Source organism: Neovison vison, chromosome 8, assembly GCF_020171115.1.
Source record: "Neovison vison isolate M4711 chromosome 8, ASM_NN_V1, whole genome shotgun sequence".
Classification (NCBI taxonomy): Eukaryota; Metazoa; Chordata; class Mammalia; order Carnivora; family Mustelidae; genus Neogale; species Neogale vison.
In genome coordinates this window covers 5,017,105-5,032,274 of record NC_058098.1, presented here as the reverse complement: position 1 = coordinate 5,032,274, position 15,170 = coordinate 5,017,105, and the positions used below count along the sequence as shown (strand labels likewise).

The following is a 15,170-nucleotide window of genomic DNA, read 5'->3' as shown; positions in this document are numbered from 1 at the left end:
GGGCACCTGAATGCCACACCAGGGACCCAGTCTGCTGGGGGGAGGGCAGGAGAACCACTTCTGGTCCTGGAGCCTCCAGCCAGACTTTGGAGGGCAGAGGCCCCATCTTGAAAGCTGGTAGAATTTTCAGTTTCAACCGTCAGGGTCTCATCCTTCAGATGAGGAAACTAAGACAGCTTAAGGAACCAAGGGCCACTGGGACAGGACCCTGCAGCCCAGCTCGAAATCCATCTCTGACGTTCTGCATGCAGACACCCCCACTCTGCATCACGTGAAATGTGGCCTTCCTTCCGCACTTCAAATTTTCCTCCCCATCTTTTTGTACAAAGAAACTCCAGGCCTTCAGGCTTCCTCACCAGAGCCTTTCGCGGAAATCTGATTAGCACTTGCAACAAACTGTTACATTATACCTGCATTTTAAAGATCGTTTCCCTTCCTGCCCTGGGCTTTCTTCCAGTAAGCAGGGGGCCGTGTGTAAAAAATACACTGTGCATGGTGAGTCACGTACCACGCCGGGGATGGCTGGAGCAGGCCAGGGTTCCAGGTGCTAACCTCGAGGGTCCTGCTCAGACGTGCCACTGGGGGAAGCACACAGGTTGAGGGCAATGGGTTTAACAACACCCTGGTGTCAGCCAGAACATCATCAAGGCTGAAGGGCCAGGAATAAGAATGATTTTTTTTTTTTTTTAACAACCTGAACACAAAGGAAGGACAAGAGCAAAATGCCCATGCCCTGTCCTCACAATGATAAATAAGTTCGACACAACAGCGTGGAACCCTGGGGTGGGGGGTTCCCCTAAGGCAACTTTACAGAAGGGGGAAATGAGGCACCAAGGGTCCTTCACCAGCATCCACTGGGCACTGAGGAGGCCCTCTCCAAACATGTACGAACATATTTTAATATCCTCGTGCATTTCATTAGCCTCCTGAGTTCACAAAGGGCCTTTGGGAAGCAATCTGGTTTAATGCAACTCAGTTCCACAAACGGTGACTCTGGGCAGGTTCTCCTGGCACCTCGCTGGCCCAGCATGGGGCGGTCTGGGGGATGGGGTTGGGGGGGGCAGGCTTTCAACTCTGGGACTGGAGGGAGCGGGGGCCCTCATGGATGGAAGGACCCACCACCAAAGCAGGCCAGTCTGCCCCAGCAGGACCAGTCATGGGTTATTTTTACCTCTTGTGCCTCACTGTACAAGCTCAGGGGCCACAAACTGTGGCAGCCGCCTGCGGAAACTGGCTTATGAGTCACCCAGTGACTGCCCTGCTCTGTGGTGGCCGCCTCTGACTCCTGGTCCCAGCTGGAAGAAGGCTGGCCCTTGCAAGAAGGGCTGTGTGCTCCCGTGCCTCAGGTGCTTAGAGGCGAGAATAGGGAAAGTGACGCCCCAAGAGGCAAGAGGTCCCCAAAAGGATGAGCTGGGGGAAGGGATACAGTCCAGAAGGCTGTCTACACAACCCAACCTCCACCTGAGTGGGCAAATGCATGGTGGAAGTCAAGGCTGATTTCTCTCAAGTTCTGGATGTATAGGGCGGCTTGGTGCAAGCTTCCAACACCCCCTCCCCACCCTCGATCTACCTCCTCCTTTCAGGGCAAGGCCGTCCCAAACACAGACAGCCCCAAACTTTGACTCATTTGTAACCAAGGTCCCAGCCTGGCTGAGCCAAGCTGTCCAGACAGAGGCTATTTATAGGTGCGTCGGGGACACAGACACTCACACAATGAGACACACACTCGGGATCCACCTTCGGCCAGACCCACCAGCGCTGAGCCCTGAATGCAGACACCAGACACCAGTGGTTCCCCAAACCTCCAGAGCAATGCACACTGTCTAAAGAGGCACCAGACGCGGACACGGGCAAGACGCAGGAAGACTGGGACAGACTGCGACTCAGACACACAGACACAGAGAGACACGGAGACGCGCCAGACCCAGACAGAGACACACACTCCACAGACGCAAGGAGACCCACTCACACAGACCGAGACAGAAGCGCCACGCACACTCCAGACACACACCCCGGGCCCCAGACACCCCGCAGGCCAGACAGTGTCTCACACGCCCGCCACCCCCCTTCGCCCAGCCGAAGTTGATAAAGAGCCGGCCTAATTGCTCCATCGAGACTGCCCCTTAGGGAAATAAAATGGAAACTTCACGGTTTCGACCGCCCCAGCCCTCCCGCGCCGGGCGCCCCGCCGCCCTCCGCGCCGCTCGGCCCCGGGTCCGAGTCCCAGCGGGCGGGGCGCGGGCAGCGGGGGCCGTGCCAGGCTCGCCGCGCCGCGGGACAAAGCCGGGCCGGCCGCCAGCTGCCGCGAGCCAGGAGGGCGCGCCCGGGGCGCAGGGCGCACGGCCCGAGGGGGCGCGCACGGCCCGGGCCCCCGCCCGCAGCTGCGCGGGGACTCGGGGTCCGAGCCCGACAGGGCCTCAGGGGAGGGGGGCGCGGGGGTCACTCACTGATCTCCATGCTCTGGAACAAAGAGCGTTTGCAGTTGCACGTGCAGGAGACATTGGGCTGCCCGGCGGCGAGGGCGGCGGTGCTGTTGACCCCCATCAAGCGGTGCATGGACGGCGCGGCGGCTCGGCGCGGGGCGCAGGGGGCACGGGGGCGGCCGGGGGGGGTTCCGGCCGGCGCCCAGCACTGGGGCCCCGCATGCAGGAGGCGCGCGGCGGGGAAGGCGCACCCCGGCTCGCCCGGCTCGGGGCGCCGCCAAGTTCCCGGGGCGCTGCGGGACTCAGTGCGCGGGGCCGCGCTCCCCTGCGCCCCCCGGCCGCCCCTCGGCAGCCCCGGGGGCGTCGGCAGTGCCCGCGGGTGGCGTCCGGGAAATGGGCTGGCAGCCGGGGCGCGCGCTGCCGCCGGGGCTGAGCCTCTGCTGCTGGCTTCCCGCAGCCGAGCGCCTCCGCCGCCGCCGCCTCCTCCTCATTCAAGTCCAAGGAGATCGGGTTTCGCTCCGAGACCGCGGTCGGAGGCAGGCAGACGGTCTGACGTCAGCGCTAGACGGGGCTGCCGGTTCCCACCGCGCGGGGGCCGGGGAGGGGGCGCGCGCTGCGCCAATCCCCGCCGAGGTTCCCCCGCACCCCCTTCCCGGGCCGCGGGGCGGGGTGACAGGGAAGGGGGCGGGCTCTTAAAGGGCCAGAGCGAGGCGGCCCGCGTAGACCCGGGACCACGGGGCGGAGGAAGGGTGCAGCGTCCCTGCCCCTACTGGGGTCAGTCTGGAACCCCCTGACCTGAACACGCGGGTCGGAGGAAGCGGGACTCGTTCACCTCCGCGGGTTGCGGGTGCGTCGCGGGACCCCGGAATCCTTGACCCCGGTTTAGGGGAAGCCTGTCCCTTCCCAAAGGAGAGGGAATTGGAGAAGATGAGGGAAGTTCCCCCCTATCACCGACACCTGATTTCGCAGGAAACTCTCCGCCCCCAAGGTCTACAGTCCCCCGAGGTTTCTACTAACTCGCGCCCCCTGCGCCCTTTAACCCGACCCCAAGGAGGTCGACTGGGTCAGACTGGAATTCGGGTAGACACGCCCCGGACCGCTCGGAAAAACGCCCGGGAGCCCTTGTCATGTAAATACGTGTCGGGAACTTGTGTAATGTCGCAGCCGGCGGGGCCCGGGGCGAATCCACTCCCATTGTCTGCTGCCGGAGGGGCCACCGGCTGGGGGGGGCGGTGGGCGCCACCGGAGTTCAAAAGAGGGGGGAGAAAGTGCGGGGGTGTACTTTTATTTCATTAAGTTTTAATTACACAAGTGCTATAAGAACACATTCTCCTGGTTTAAAAAGAAATGGAAATATTACGTCAGAGGATCTCTCCCTGGCACACCTCCGAACTCTCAGCGATTTGGTGTGTCCCCTCCTAGACCCTTGCCTAAAACTCCACATGTTTCCCCTATAGTAGTGGATCGCCTACCTTGGGCCAGAAACTTACCAAATATTAACTCAACCTCATACCTACTCCCAGAGGCAGGCATGTTGTTATCCCCATCTCACAGACGTGGGAACAGGCCTGGGGAGTTGGTTGCTTAGGGTCATGCAATGGAGGACCCTGGTCCTCACACAAGAAAGGTCCCGCTGGTATCTGTACCCTCACATAGTTTTCTCCTTTGAATACCAACATACCCTGGAAATTAATGGGGTTTAGTAAGGAGCAGATTCCTTTCGTATGGTGGCTGGAGGAGGGGCGGGGGCGTAGAGGTGTTTAAAAATTATTTCCTTTTAAGAGAGGGTAACCACACCAGAGACTTGCAGAACCCAGAGGAAGCCAGCTCAGGAAGGGGATATCACCTCTCCGGGCAGCTGGGCACAGCGATGCCTCTTGCTCTCTTAAGAGCACAGGCCAAGAACTCTGTAGGATTCCAGTTCAGGGGTGACTGGGTGTTCCGGGTGGGTTTATGGCGGAACCCTAGGGGCTGCCCAACCTAGAGGGAGTTTCAAAGGTGCTGACCACCATTTGTTTGGGAAGAGAGGCTCGGACGTGGGGAGCTCTCAGGGATGGCATGGCCAGGACTGTCTCAGACCCCAGCCTGAGAAGGGACTGATCTACCTGCAGGTCTGGGATGGGGGCGGTCTCCCTGCCATTTGGCCCCCACAGCTTGGAGGGAAAGCCTGGGGGTTCCTGACTGCTGCTTGAGGGGCCCTAACAATGTAGGTTGGACCTGGGGATGACCGTGCGTCCCACTCATTGCCTGGGCCAAAGAAGACCACCATCGTAGCCCCTTCTTTCAGCGATCCCTTCTTTCGTTCAATCAACAAACTCTCAGGAGCTCCAGCGCTGGGTGCCGGGACTCAGGAGTCCAGGAACAACCCCTGCACTTTGACTCTCTGGCAGAGGCTCCGGATGTCTGACAGTGAAAAATCCCGCACTTTGATTGCCTTGGAAATGAAGCCGCATTTACTCAATCGAGGTCGAACCACCAGCAGGCAAAAATAACCAGTGAATTCAATGGATTAAAAAAAAAAGAAAAAAAAAAAAAACCACCTTAGCCACAACGTTGGCCTCTGGTTGATCGACGTGGGACGACAGGGTTGGCGGCCTTCACGGAGTGCCTACGGCGTGACATCACCGCTGTAATGGCGGCACTTGCCACTGGTTCGTGGCCTGGACCCTGGTTCCAAAGTCGGCTCTGCCCAGAGGCCTGAAGTGGGGTGCTGGGCATGGTGGTCACAACTGCAGCTCTATAGATGGGTGGGACACATGACCTTGGCAAGTCCCTTCCTCTGTCCCACAGCAGCTACCTCCTCTGCAAAATGGCACTCCTCATGGTGTCCTTGACTGGGATGACAGTCAGGAATGAAGGAGTCAGGGCTGAGTAAGAGGCTGACTATGTGCTAGTGCTTATGCTGTGTAATCCTCACGGCAACCCAGGGAGGGAGGAACTAGCATCACTTTATAGATGAGAGGACTGGCAATTGGGAAGGCGTCACCCCGTGACAGTGTCCTTGGCTAAGGTGGGTAGGAGGAAAGGGCAGAACTGCTCTGGGAGAAGCATACGCTTAAGAACCCACAGTCATGGGAGGCTTTGTGTGTGCCTGAGGCTGCCAGATCAATGTGAATTTCAGATAAATCACAGACAAAATTTAGTATGAGTATATCCCATGCAATATTTGGGAAATACTTATACTAAAAATTTGTGCTTTTCTTCTCTGAAATTCAAATTTAACTGGATGCCCTGCATTTTTATTTGCTGAATCTGAGTGTCCTCTGTGTACCAGGTGCTGTGGTGCGGGTAATTCAGGGAGGGGGAAGACAGAGCCCGTGGTCAGGCAGGCACAGGAAGAAGAGTTCATAGCTCCCTGATTCTGTCTCCGGTCATGCAACAGGGCCAAGGTGTGAATGGTGCAGTGTGGGAGCCCTCACCCGACTGGGAGTGTGGGTGCTAGAGGATAGGTCACCTCTGCTGGACTAGCTTGAGACCATGGGAGGGAGGCCACAAGTCAGGGAGAGAAATTTCCTTCCTTCATTCAGTAAATATTGTGTACCTATTCAGTGCCAGGCTTTGTGCTGGGTACCGGCACAGGGCAACAAAAAACCAAAATCTCCACCCTCATGTGACATGGGGGGAAGGGTCACATGGGATAGGGGGCAGGAGAGACTGGAGACTCAGGTGCAAACCCGTAGGTAAAGTAGGTGACTTCAGATGTGGTCTGAGGCAAGGTTGGCAATTAGCGGAGCCCACCCTGAGAAGGTGGCATTTTGTTCCATTCCTATATGCTGGGCATCAACATAGAGCCGCTCACAAGCCCCTTCCCTCCTGGGGCTCCTGTGCTTGCAGGGGAAACAGACAACAAATGTGCTAACATATAAATCCAGGTGACGGTTTCAAAGAGGCGCCGAGTACAGAGCCAGAAACATTACCAAGGGACATGGTCTGGAAGCAGCTGGAGCCAAGAAGGGGCCTCTCTGGGAACGGGGGACAGTGGGGTGGGAGTCCTGGGCCAGACACAGCAGGTGCCCAAGGAGAGCCCTTGGAGTTGGGGTAGAGGGGAAGAAGAGCAAAGGGATCTTTACAGTCCCGAGAAGTCTGGGATTCGGGACGCATTTCCCAACCTGGTTATAGGGCATGGGATTGTGAAACGGGTGTATGTCCTCAGGTGACTGCCAGGACAGGCCTTTCAGGGTGCCCAGACGGTACAGTGCTGCTGTCTGCCCCGACAGCATGGGTTGGCTCTACCACAGGGCATCTTCAGAGGGAAGAGATCCTGTCCGTGCCGGTAAGGAGGGTTGCCCCCCAACGGCACATCCCTGCTGCCTGGGTTTGGGTACAAGGCCAGCTTCACAAGCGTGTGACCATGCAGGTGCCAGGGATCCTCCCTCAAAAGGGCCTCAAACTTGGATGAATCCTTCACTGTCACCATCTTGAAACTCTGAATAAAGACTGATTTTGAAACGAGGGGCCCTGCATATCCCGTAGCTGCTCAGGTGCCCGGCCTGCGTTGGCAGCCGGTTGGGAACCCAGGGCACCCTGTGTGGGTTTTGGCTGGGCCAAGGGTGGCTGGCCGCATCCTGACTGTGTCCGCTGGGCATTGTGGAAAGTGCCCGGCTGAGTCAACAGAGGGCCCGCCCCAGCTGGCCGCCTGCAGTGAGGATGTGGCAGACCTCGGCCGCCCCACGTCCAGCCCTGCCCCTCACCCCACTGCCCCCCCAGGCCTGCTGCACAGACCCGCCTCTTCAGACGCAGCTCTCTGCAGCCACTGGATGGTTTAACCACCTCTCCCCTCAACTGACCGCCTTTGGAAGCTCCTTTCAGCTGGGTCCATCTGTCCCCAAATCCAACACCGTGGATTCATTGGTCTGCCAACATTCCCAGGTAGCATCTTTGGACTTTGTGTTTTTCCATTTTGGGGGGAGGGGGATCCTGGATCCTGTTTTGCTTCCAAACACTAATAACAGCTAATGATTTTGGGTCACCGCCTGTGTACGAGGTCCTGTTCTAGACGCTTCACATTCACTCATTTAGTGCATCGGGGTCTACAGTGAATTCATTGGATCGTTACAACAGCCCTATGATGTCTGAGCTAATGTTATTCCCTTTTGACAGATGGGGACACTGAGGCTCAGGGACCCACCAGGGAGGCAGGGCAGGATGTGAATGCGGTGCTTGGGCCCCAGAACCCACGGGCAGACCTCGACAAAGGGTGCTTTCTGCTCCCCTCCTCCATCCTTACTGCCTGAGCCCCCTAGACCGGCACGGCTGGGCTTGGGCAGCACCCTTCCCTGGGCTTCCTGAGGCTCCCTGGGCTTCATTCACCTCAGAAGAGGAAGAGCCTCTGACTTCTGCAGGGGGGGCCTGGAAGTGGGCTGGGAGGAGAGGAGGTCAAGATGAAACTCAGAGAGCACCTTCTGCCGGAATCCCATAGGGGTGACCTTGGCAGGTGGTTTCACCTTGCTGAACCTGCATCTCCACCCCTAAGTGGGGAGTGGGAGCAGTAGTTCACGGTGAGTGGCGGCCTGAGTGTCAAGTCCGTGGCACAGTGACCAGCGGCAGCCGACACGTATATTGGCACGTTCACGGTCTGTCTCCACTTGATTGGCAACCCTAGAGAGGTGAGTCAGTGGGCTTGTCACTGGATACACCCCTGGTGGGCATACACACGGGGTCTGGCATGCAGCGGGCACTTGGCAAACCTCTGGCGTATATGCCTGGCTCCCACACATAATACATACAAGTCACACTTGGGCTGACTTTGCTATGTGCTGACAATTGTCTCTTCTTTGCTCACGCACACCCTCCACACCCACACCTCTTGTGTTCAGTCCCCTGGATGCCCATCTAAGGACAAGCTTCTAACCAAGTATCTGGAAGCCAGAAGCCTGGGCCAGTACCTACGAATAAGAGTAACTACTTGCCTGGTACCAGACCAGAGTCAAAAATCTTAACCATAAAGATGTATGGGTGTGTGTGTGTGGTCTGTGTGTTGGGGGTTTATGGGTGCACGTGTGTTACATATATGTGTGGGGTGTGCACTGGTGCACACTCATGTGGTGGGAGTATGCGTGTGCTGTATGTTTTATTAGTTGTGTCATGTGTTCACTGATACAGGAGCTTAGCTCCTGGACAAATGTCACACAATTGAGCTCTCCAGCAGCAAGCCAAAGAAAGCTGGCTAAACTGGTCACAGATGCACCCTCCAGCAGGGAGGACATCTCTTCCCCTATCGAGTTTCTTATTTCCAGCCTGGAACTGGTTTCTATAGGACTTTGGGACTAAGGCAGGGAGTTGAAGGTGGGCAGAAGGAAAGGACAGAAGGAAACATTAGAGCCAAATCCTGTCTTCTGGTGGATGGGTAAACTGAGGCCCAGAGAAGGACAAGACTTGGCCAAGGTCAAGCTGCTGGTGAAAGGCACAGGGGAGCCAGGATCCTGTTCCAGACTGCAGGCTGGGGTCCGCAGGGTCTTTGGTTACCGTAAATAGCTTAATATACAGACCTTTCTCACACAGGCTGAGAGAAGAAGGTTCCACTCATTCAGACATGTTCAACTCCTGTCTGAAACACTTCCAGAAAGAACTGTGCATCGTTCAAGCTGATTTCACGGGCCAGACACACCAGAGCAGAAATGTTCTGTGTCTCTGTGCTCGTGAAAGAATACAGTCTACTGTTGTCAGGAGTGATTAATAATGTAAAACTGTGATTCTCCGCGGCATGAAAGGCATTGGGGGCCAGGCTGGGCTGCTGAGCGCTGCTGCTGGTTTTGAGGGGGAGCTGATGCAAAGGGGCTGGATGTGAGGGAGGGCTGTCTGCCTGGCTCGGGGATGGGCCAGCCAAGGGCATCACACCTGGTTCACACAGACTGTTCCTACGATAACTGCGCATCAGGCCCTGGGGCTCATGGTGACCATGACAAGCTGGTCTCGGCCTTCACAGAGTATGCCCTCTGGGGAGCTCACTTAGTCACTGACCTACTCCCCAAACACTGAACTCTGCATGTCCAAAACTGAGGTCAAATGAGTATACACCACCACTTCTTGACTGGGAAAGTTCATGACTGACCCCAGGCCACCTCAGTTTCCCCATCTTTAAAAGGGAGCTCACAAAGGTACTTACTCAGAGGGCTACAGGCAAGATTAAATGGAAGATGTGCTGGCTGGCACTCAGCATCAGGCATGGACAGGAATATGCTCTGGAAAAACAATGTATTATTACTGCACGCTCCGGGCTCCGGGCTCCAGGCTCCGGCAGCTCCCAGTCTCATATAAAATATGAACAAACCCTAGAGTCCCTTCTTCCCTTTGGAGAAGTTACCCGCAATGATATTTCTCACGACTTTTTAGTTGCTTTGTTCTGCGTCTTTCACCCCAGCTGGGCTGTGCCCTGTGTGTTCTTAATGTTTAGTTCTGGGAACAGATGCTCAGATGTCCCCAGGGCCTCTAGAACACCAGACAGGCACTGTTGGAATCCAGACGAATGGAGCACCATGGGGGCCCAATAGTTCCCACAAGGGAGTGACGCTCAGAAAACACCCTGGGCCCTCCCGCTGCAGCCCCCTGTCTAGCATCAGAGATAGGGCCCTTTCCCCTCTGCACAAGGAGCCCTGTGCTCATACAGGGGCTTCGGAACATGTGTCCAGGAGCTGGCTCCAAAGGGGAGAGAGAGGCACTGCATTTTTGAAAGGGGCATTGTCTCCACCTGCCCCGTTCTTTGCTGCATCCACGGCTCCTAGCATCAGTCCACACAAGAAAGACAGATCCACGGAATGGATGAATGCGAAACAATTCTGCGATGTGTATTAGGCCCTTAAGGTACGGGTATCCTCAGTCCCTCGTTATTAAAGGACAGGAACATTGATTGTATCTTCCTTTTTAATAACAAAAATGGAACTAAATTAAGAAGGAAAAAAAACGGGGTGGGGGAGGGGATTGGTTAAATAAGGCGAAGAAGACCAGAGAAAATGCATTAGTTAAAAGTGTTTTCCAGATTATCTGATGGAAATCTGAAAGTCCTTCATAAAATAAACTTAAAAATAGGCTGCAGAACTGATCCCAATTTTGCACAAATAAAATAACTGGAATGATATATGCTAAAACGTAAACAGTGCTTGGCTTTGTGGAATGAATTGAATGAAATTTACTTCATCCTTTGCTACATTTTCTACAAAGAACGTTAATTTAAAAAAAAAAAAAATTTTTTTTTTTTTTTTAAAGGTTACTTCGACTTGCCTCCGAAGCAGCTCGCACGTCTTCCGCTGCGGCGCCTTTAACTCCCAGCACCGGACGCGGAGGAGGCGGGGCGCCAGGCCCGGCAGCCGTCAGGAGCAGACCGAAATGACACAGCGGCCGGGCCAATCCGAAGTTCGGATTTCGGGAGCAGCTATTTGATTGGACACAAGTGCGGGCGGCCTCGCCCAATGGCGGAGGAGGGGCAGGAGCCTGGCTGCCGCGTGGGTTTTAAATCCACGTGGTGAGCAGAGGGCGGGGCAGCGTCCCGGGACTCGGGTCCCCTCCCGGGAGAAGCGAACGCTGGTGTCACCCTCCACGCCTCCCCCGCCCTGGGGTACACAACCTCACCGCGCTCCTGGGGTATCAGCAGGTCCCTTCCAGGGTGATGTGCGGGTCCGGTGGCATGCGTCCCTGCGAGAGTTTACTGAGCATCTACTCATGCCAGGCGGGGCGCGGAGGGGCGCGGAGCCCACCGGGGACAAGCGGCGAATCCCACCCGTCCGTGCGTGTCGTGTGGGCAGGCGGCGTCCCCTGCGTCCCCGCTGCTCTGCTCCATCTTAGCCCCCACTCCGTCTCCTCCACAAGGACATGAGCTCCACAGGGCGAGGGGCGAGGGGCGGTAGGGGCAGGTCCCCATGCCTCCTGGAGGGCCTGCACCGAGGCCTGCGTTCAGCGTGTACTTGCTGCGTGACTATTTCGAGGCCGGCCACTAGCGCGGTGCTGAGGAAGGCCGCTCACGGGGATCCCGGGCAAGGCGTTCTGACGGTTTTACGTGTATGACCTGATTTAAGATTCACAGAAAAGCCAAGTTAGCTACCGCCTTTATGACCATTTCACAGGCATGGAAACTGAGGCAGAGGGAATGGCCGGGTAACGTTGCTAACATCTGGTGGCTGGAGCGTGGTAGGGCTGGAGTCAGACCAGATCTGCTGGTTTCCAGAGGCCTTGGTCTTAACCGGAGCGCTATCCCAATATCCATCCAGGGCTCAGCCTTTCTTTTCTGAGAAAATCCTCATAAACTGCAGCTCTTGTTGCCAAGCATGACTCAGCCTGCCTCAGTTTCCTCCTCTGCGAAATAGGGACAGCAGTAGTCCTTCCTCCTGTCCCGTCCCACCCTCCTGCCCCCACATGGAGCAGTTAGCAAGAGTCAGAGGAAACATGGAAGATGCTTGCCACAAAGTAGGTGCTCATCTCATGGGTGGGTGGTGTTTCTCCCGGAGGCGGCTGTCGCCGGCATCACGTTCTGCCTTGCATCAAGCAGAGGTCTGCCTGTTTGGAACGTCCGTAAATTCATGGGCCTTGCTACATAAATGTGCTCCTCTTTCCATAGCACAGTGCTTGAGAAATGGAGGACCTCGCGAAGATCCTGGCTTCTGAGACGTAGACCCGCTACGTAATTTATGGAGCCTGAGCAAACCAAAAATGTAGGGTTGCTTGTTCAAAAGTTATTTATAATGTCCCAGTGACAACGGCAGAGCTCAGAGCTCCTTCTGAGGGCAGACTCCCCTGTGACTGACACATGTCCCACTCCATGAAGGGGGCCCTGCTTCTCACTGGTGGTCCCCAAGTGGCCTACAGTGTCTTCCAGGAGCACACACTGCATGTGTGTGTCGGGGTCGGGGGCTGGCCCAGGGTAGAATGGATCCAGCCCAGAGAGTTTCCAGCTGGGCCCAAGGAAAGGTGCCTGCAGGCATGGTCTGTTTCTCTGTGGCTCCCCTCGGGAGTCCTGGCTCACAGAGCGTATCCCACACCCGCCGTAGCTGCTCTCTCTGCCCTTGTTTTACTGTTTGTTTGTCATCATGATAGAATATCTACCTAAAGTGCAGACTGGGACACCTGGGTGGCTCAGTGGGCTAAGCCTCTGCCATTGGCTCAGGTCATGATCTCAGGGTCTTGGGCTCTCTGCTCAGCAGGGAGCCTGTTTCCCCCTCTCTCTCCGCTGGCCTCTCTGCCTACTGTTGTTCTCTGTCAAATAAATAAAATCTTAAAAAAAAATTAAATAAAGTACACAAACCCAGAGTACAGAGCTGGATGACTTTTTCCGTGGCATGCACCCAAGTAACCCCCACCTGCACTGAGCTAGAGAACATTTCCATCACTCTAGAAAATTCCCTCTCATTCCTTCCCCTGACTGCCTCCCCTACCCCGTTGTGGAGGTAACCAGCCCTGTGGGTTTGCTTTGCCTCTTCTTGAAGTTCAGAGAAACAGAATCGTAGTGTGTGCTCTTTTGTGTCTGACTTCTTCACAGGCCATGCGGTCCGGGAGATGCACTCCTTGGTGTGGTCTCAAGGTTCGCTTCTTTTCATTACCCTGGGGCAGTCAGGACATGCCACAGTTTAGCCACTCTCCTGCCGATTCTTGGGTTCATGTTGTTTTATTTCCCAGCTGTTGGCTGCTGCAGCTGGGGCTGTGGCCAGCATCCTGGGGCCTGTCTCTGTGAGCTCACGTACACATGGGCTGCCTGGCTGGAGCGGGAATGCCGGGCCAGAGGTTCAGGCTCCAGCATACCTGGCCATGCAGTATCCTGAGAGGTTGTACCCCCCTCACTCCCACTTACACGCCCCCCCACCTTCCCACCCTGCCCTGCAGTCATCTGAGCCGTCCTAGTCCTAGTGTTTCACACCCTCACCAACTCTTGACAGAACCACTCCTTTAATTGCAGCTGTTCTGGTGGATGTCACCCTTGACTTTGGAAACTGACCTAAGGAAGCCAAGCGCTGGGACTCACACCTGCTCTCTTAGCCAGCACGGGCAAGATCTCCTCAGACCCTGGACCTTCTTCACCCACCGGCCTAGAGCTGCCCCTCCCTCTTGGGGGTCACTTGCCAATGTCACAAGCATGGGTTCTCAGACTTCCTGTAAGTGCTTGGGGAAAAGCCGCAAACAGGGCAGACCCAGCACTGGCAGAGCCCGGGGGCCTCCTCTTGGAAAATCCCCTCTCAAATGGGGTGTCTGGTCTCTCATTAATCTCCCTTCCCAACATGAATGCCGTGTACCTTATATTTCCACACCTCGAGCAGGAAGCTATCCGATCTTTTAAAAGTCAAACAATCTGTTGAAAAACAACCTTGGGATGAGAAAAGCGGCAGAACGGTTGTTTGACCAGGTTAATTTTCCATGGTGATTGCAGTTTGCATCCAAATGTCTGAATGATTAAAATAGGGAAAAATGCATTTCAGAAACACAACGATAATAAGGCGCAATCCTTATGACACATTCCCTTTGGGAGGCCTCCCCGTGCTCTGGGCTTCCTGCCCCAAGTATCTCAATTATCAATAGCCACAGGAGGTGGGCGTTATGGCCCCATTTGCACCTAAGGAGACTGGGACTTGAAGGTTTCTGTGTGCTTGAGGTCCTACAGCTGGTGAGGGGCCGATTTGAACCCAAGTCCATTGTCCCCAGAGTCTCAGCTGTTGCCCTTCCTCCCATTCTGCTCCAGAGAACACCCTCCCAGATGCTGGCTGAGTTCTGATAGCCTCTGTCCACAGCAGACGCTGGGAGCTGGTAGCCCACTGGCTGTGTCTTGCTTGATTTATAGAACACTGCAAATTTTTAGAAGTAGTTGCTTATTTAATAATGAGGATATTTCACATGGACGGACCTTCATTTCTGGCTGTTCCTGGTAAATTCAAAGATCAGACCATACCCAGGGGAGCTGAGCAGATGCTGTCCCCCCCCACCCAGGAGAGGACTAGTTTCCCCATCGCCCACTCCCTTCATTAGCTGTCTTTGCCTGTCCTGAGAGCTCTGACATGGCCTGCGAGGTGGGTCTCGTGATAGGAAGTGGAAGGGCCAATTATTCTTTGGGACCCTTTGCTGGCTCCTGGGACTCCCCCCGTTCCTTTCTGGGCCCTGGGGACAGGGCCTGTGGTGGATCTGTTCTCAAAGGTCGCCGGAGAGACTCTAGGATGGTCAGGTGATTGAGGAAGCAAACTATGGACTCGTTTTGGAAATTGTGGAGCTCGTTTCCTCCTCGCAGGTGTAATGAAGTTGGGGTCTTGAGTTGGGCAGTTGCTGGATTATCCAAGCAGGCCTGAGACACATGGCCGCATCAGACAGAGGGAGGTGGACACAGAGAAGGCCATGTGACTGCACGGAGAGGCAGACAACTGGAGTGATTTGGAAAAAGCCAGGGAGCAGCGGCAACCCGCCCCCCCCCCCACCGCCCCTTAGCTGTTCTCCCAGTGCCTGTGGAAGGAGCGTGGCCCTGGAGACGCTGTGATACTGGGATACTGATTTCAGGCTCTGGCCTCCAGAACTGTGAGGGAAGGTATTTCTGTTGTTCTAAGCCACCAAGGTGAGCATTTGCAAAAGGTCTGGGACTCTCTCTGATGTTTGGCTAGCACGGCTGGTTCCCAGTTTCAGCAACCATGAGGCATCTGGAAAATCAAGCATCTCGTCTTTGGGGCAGCTTCAAGCAACAGAGCTCAGCAGGCCAGACACCCAGCAGCCTGATGTTAGCAGGTCCGGTTCCTTCTGGGGCTCCAAGACTCTCTCCCGTTTCTGGGGTTCTGGCCGCCCTTGGCATCC

At 55.8% G+C, this 15,170-nt stretch overlaps 1 protein-coding gene across 2 annotated transcripts in view; it reads right to left on the bottom strand.

Annotated features, from left to right (window-relative positions):
* PMEPA1 (prostate transmembrane protein, androgen induced 1) overlaps positions 1 to 2,965 on the bottom strand; it is a 54,206-nt gene extending 51,241 nt beyond the window's left edge. For both annotated transcript variants that reach the window (XM_044262772.1, XM_044262773.1), the window contains exon 1: positions 2,448 to 2,965. In XM_044262772.1, coding sequence (XP_044118707.1) covers positions 2,448 to 2,556 — 109 coding nt within the window. In that variant the 5' untranslated portion in view covers positions 2,557 to 2,965. The remainder of the gene's footprint in view (positions 1 to 2,447) is intronic.
* Positions 2,966 to 15,170: the final 12,205 nt, after the last annotated feature.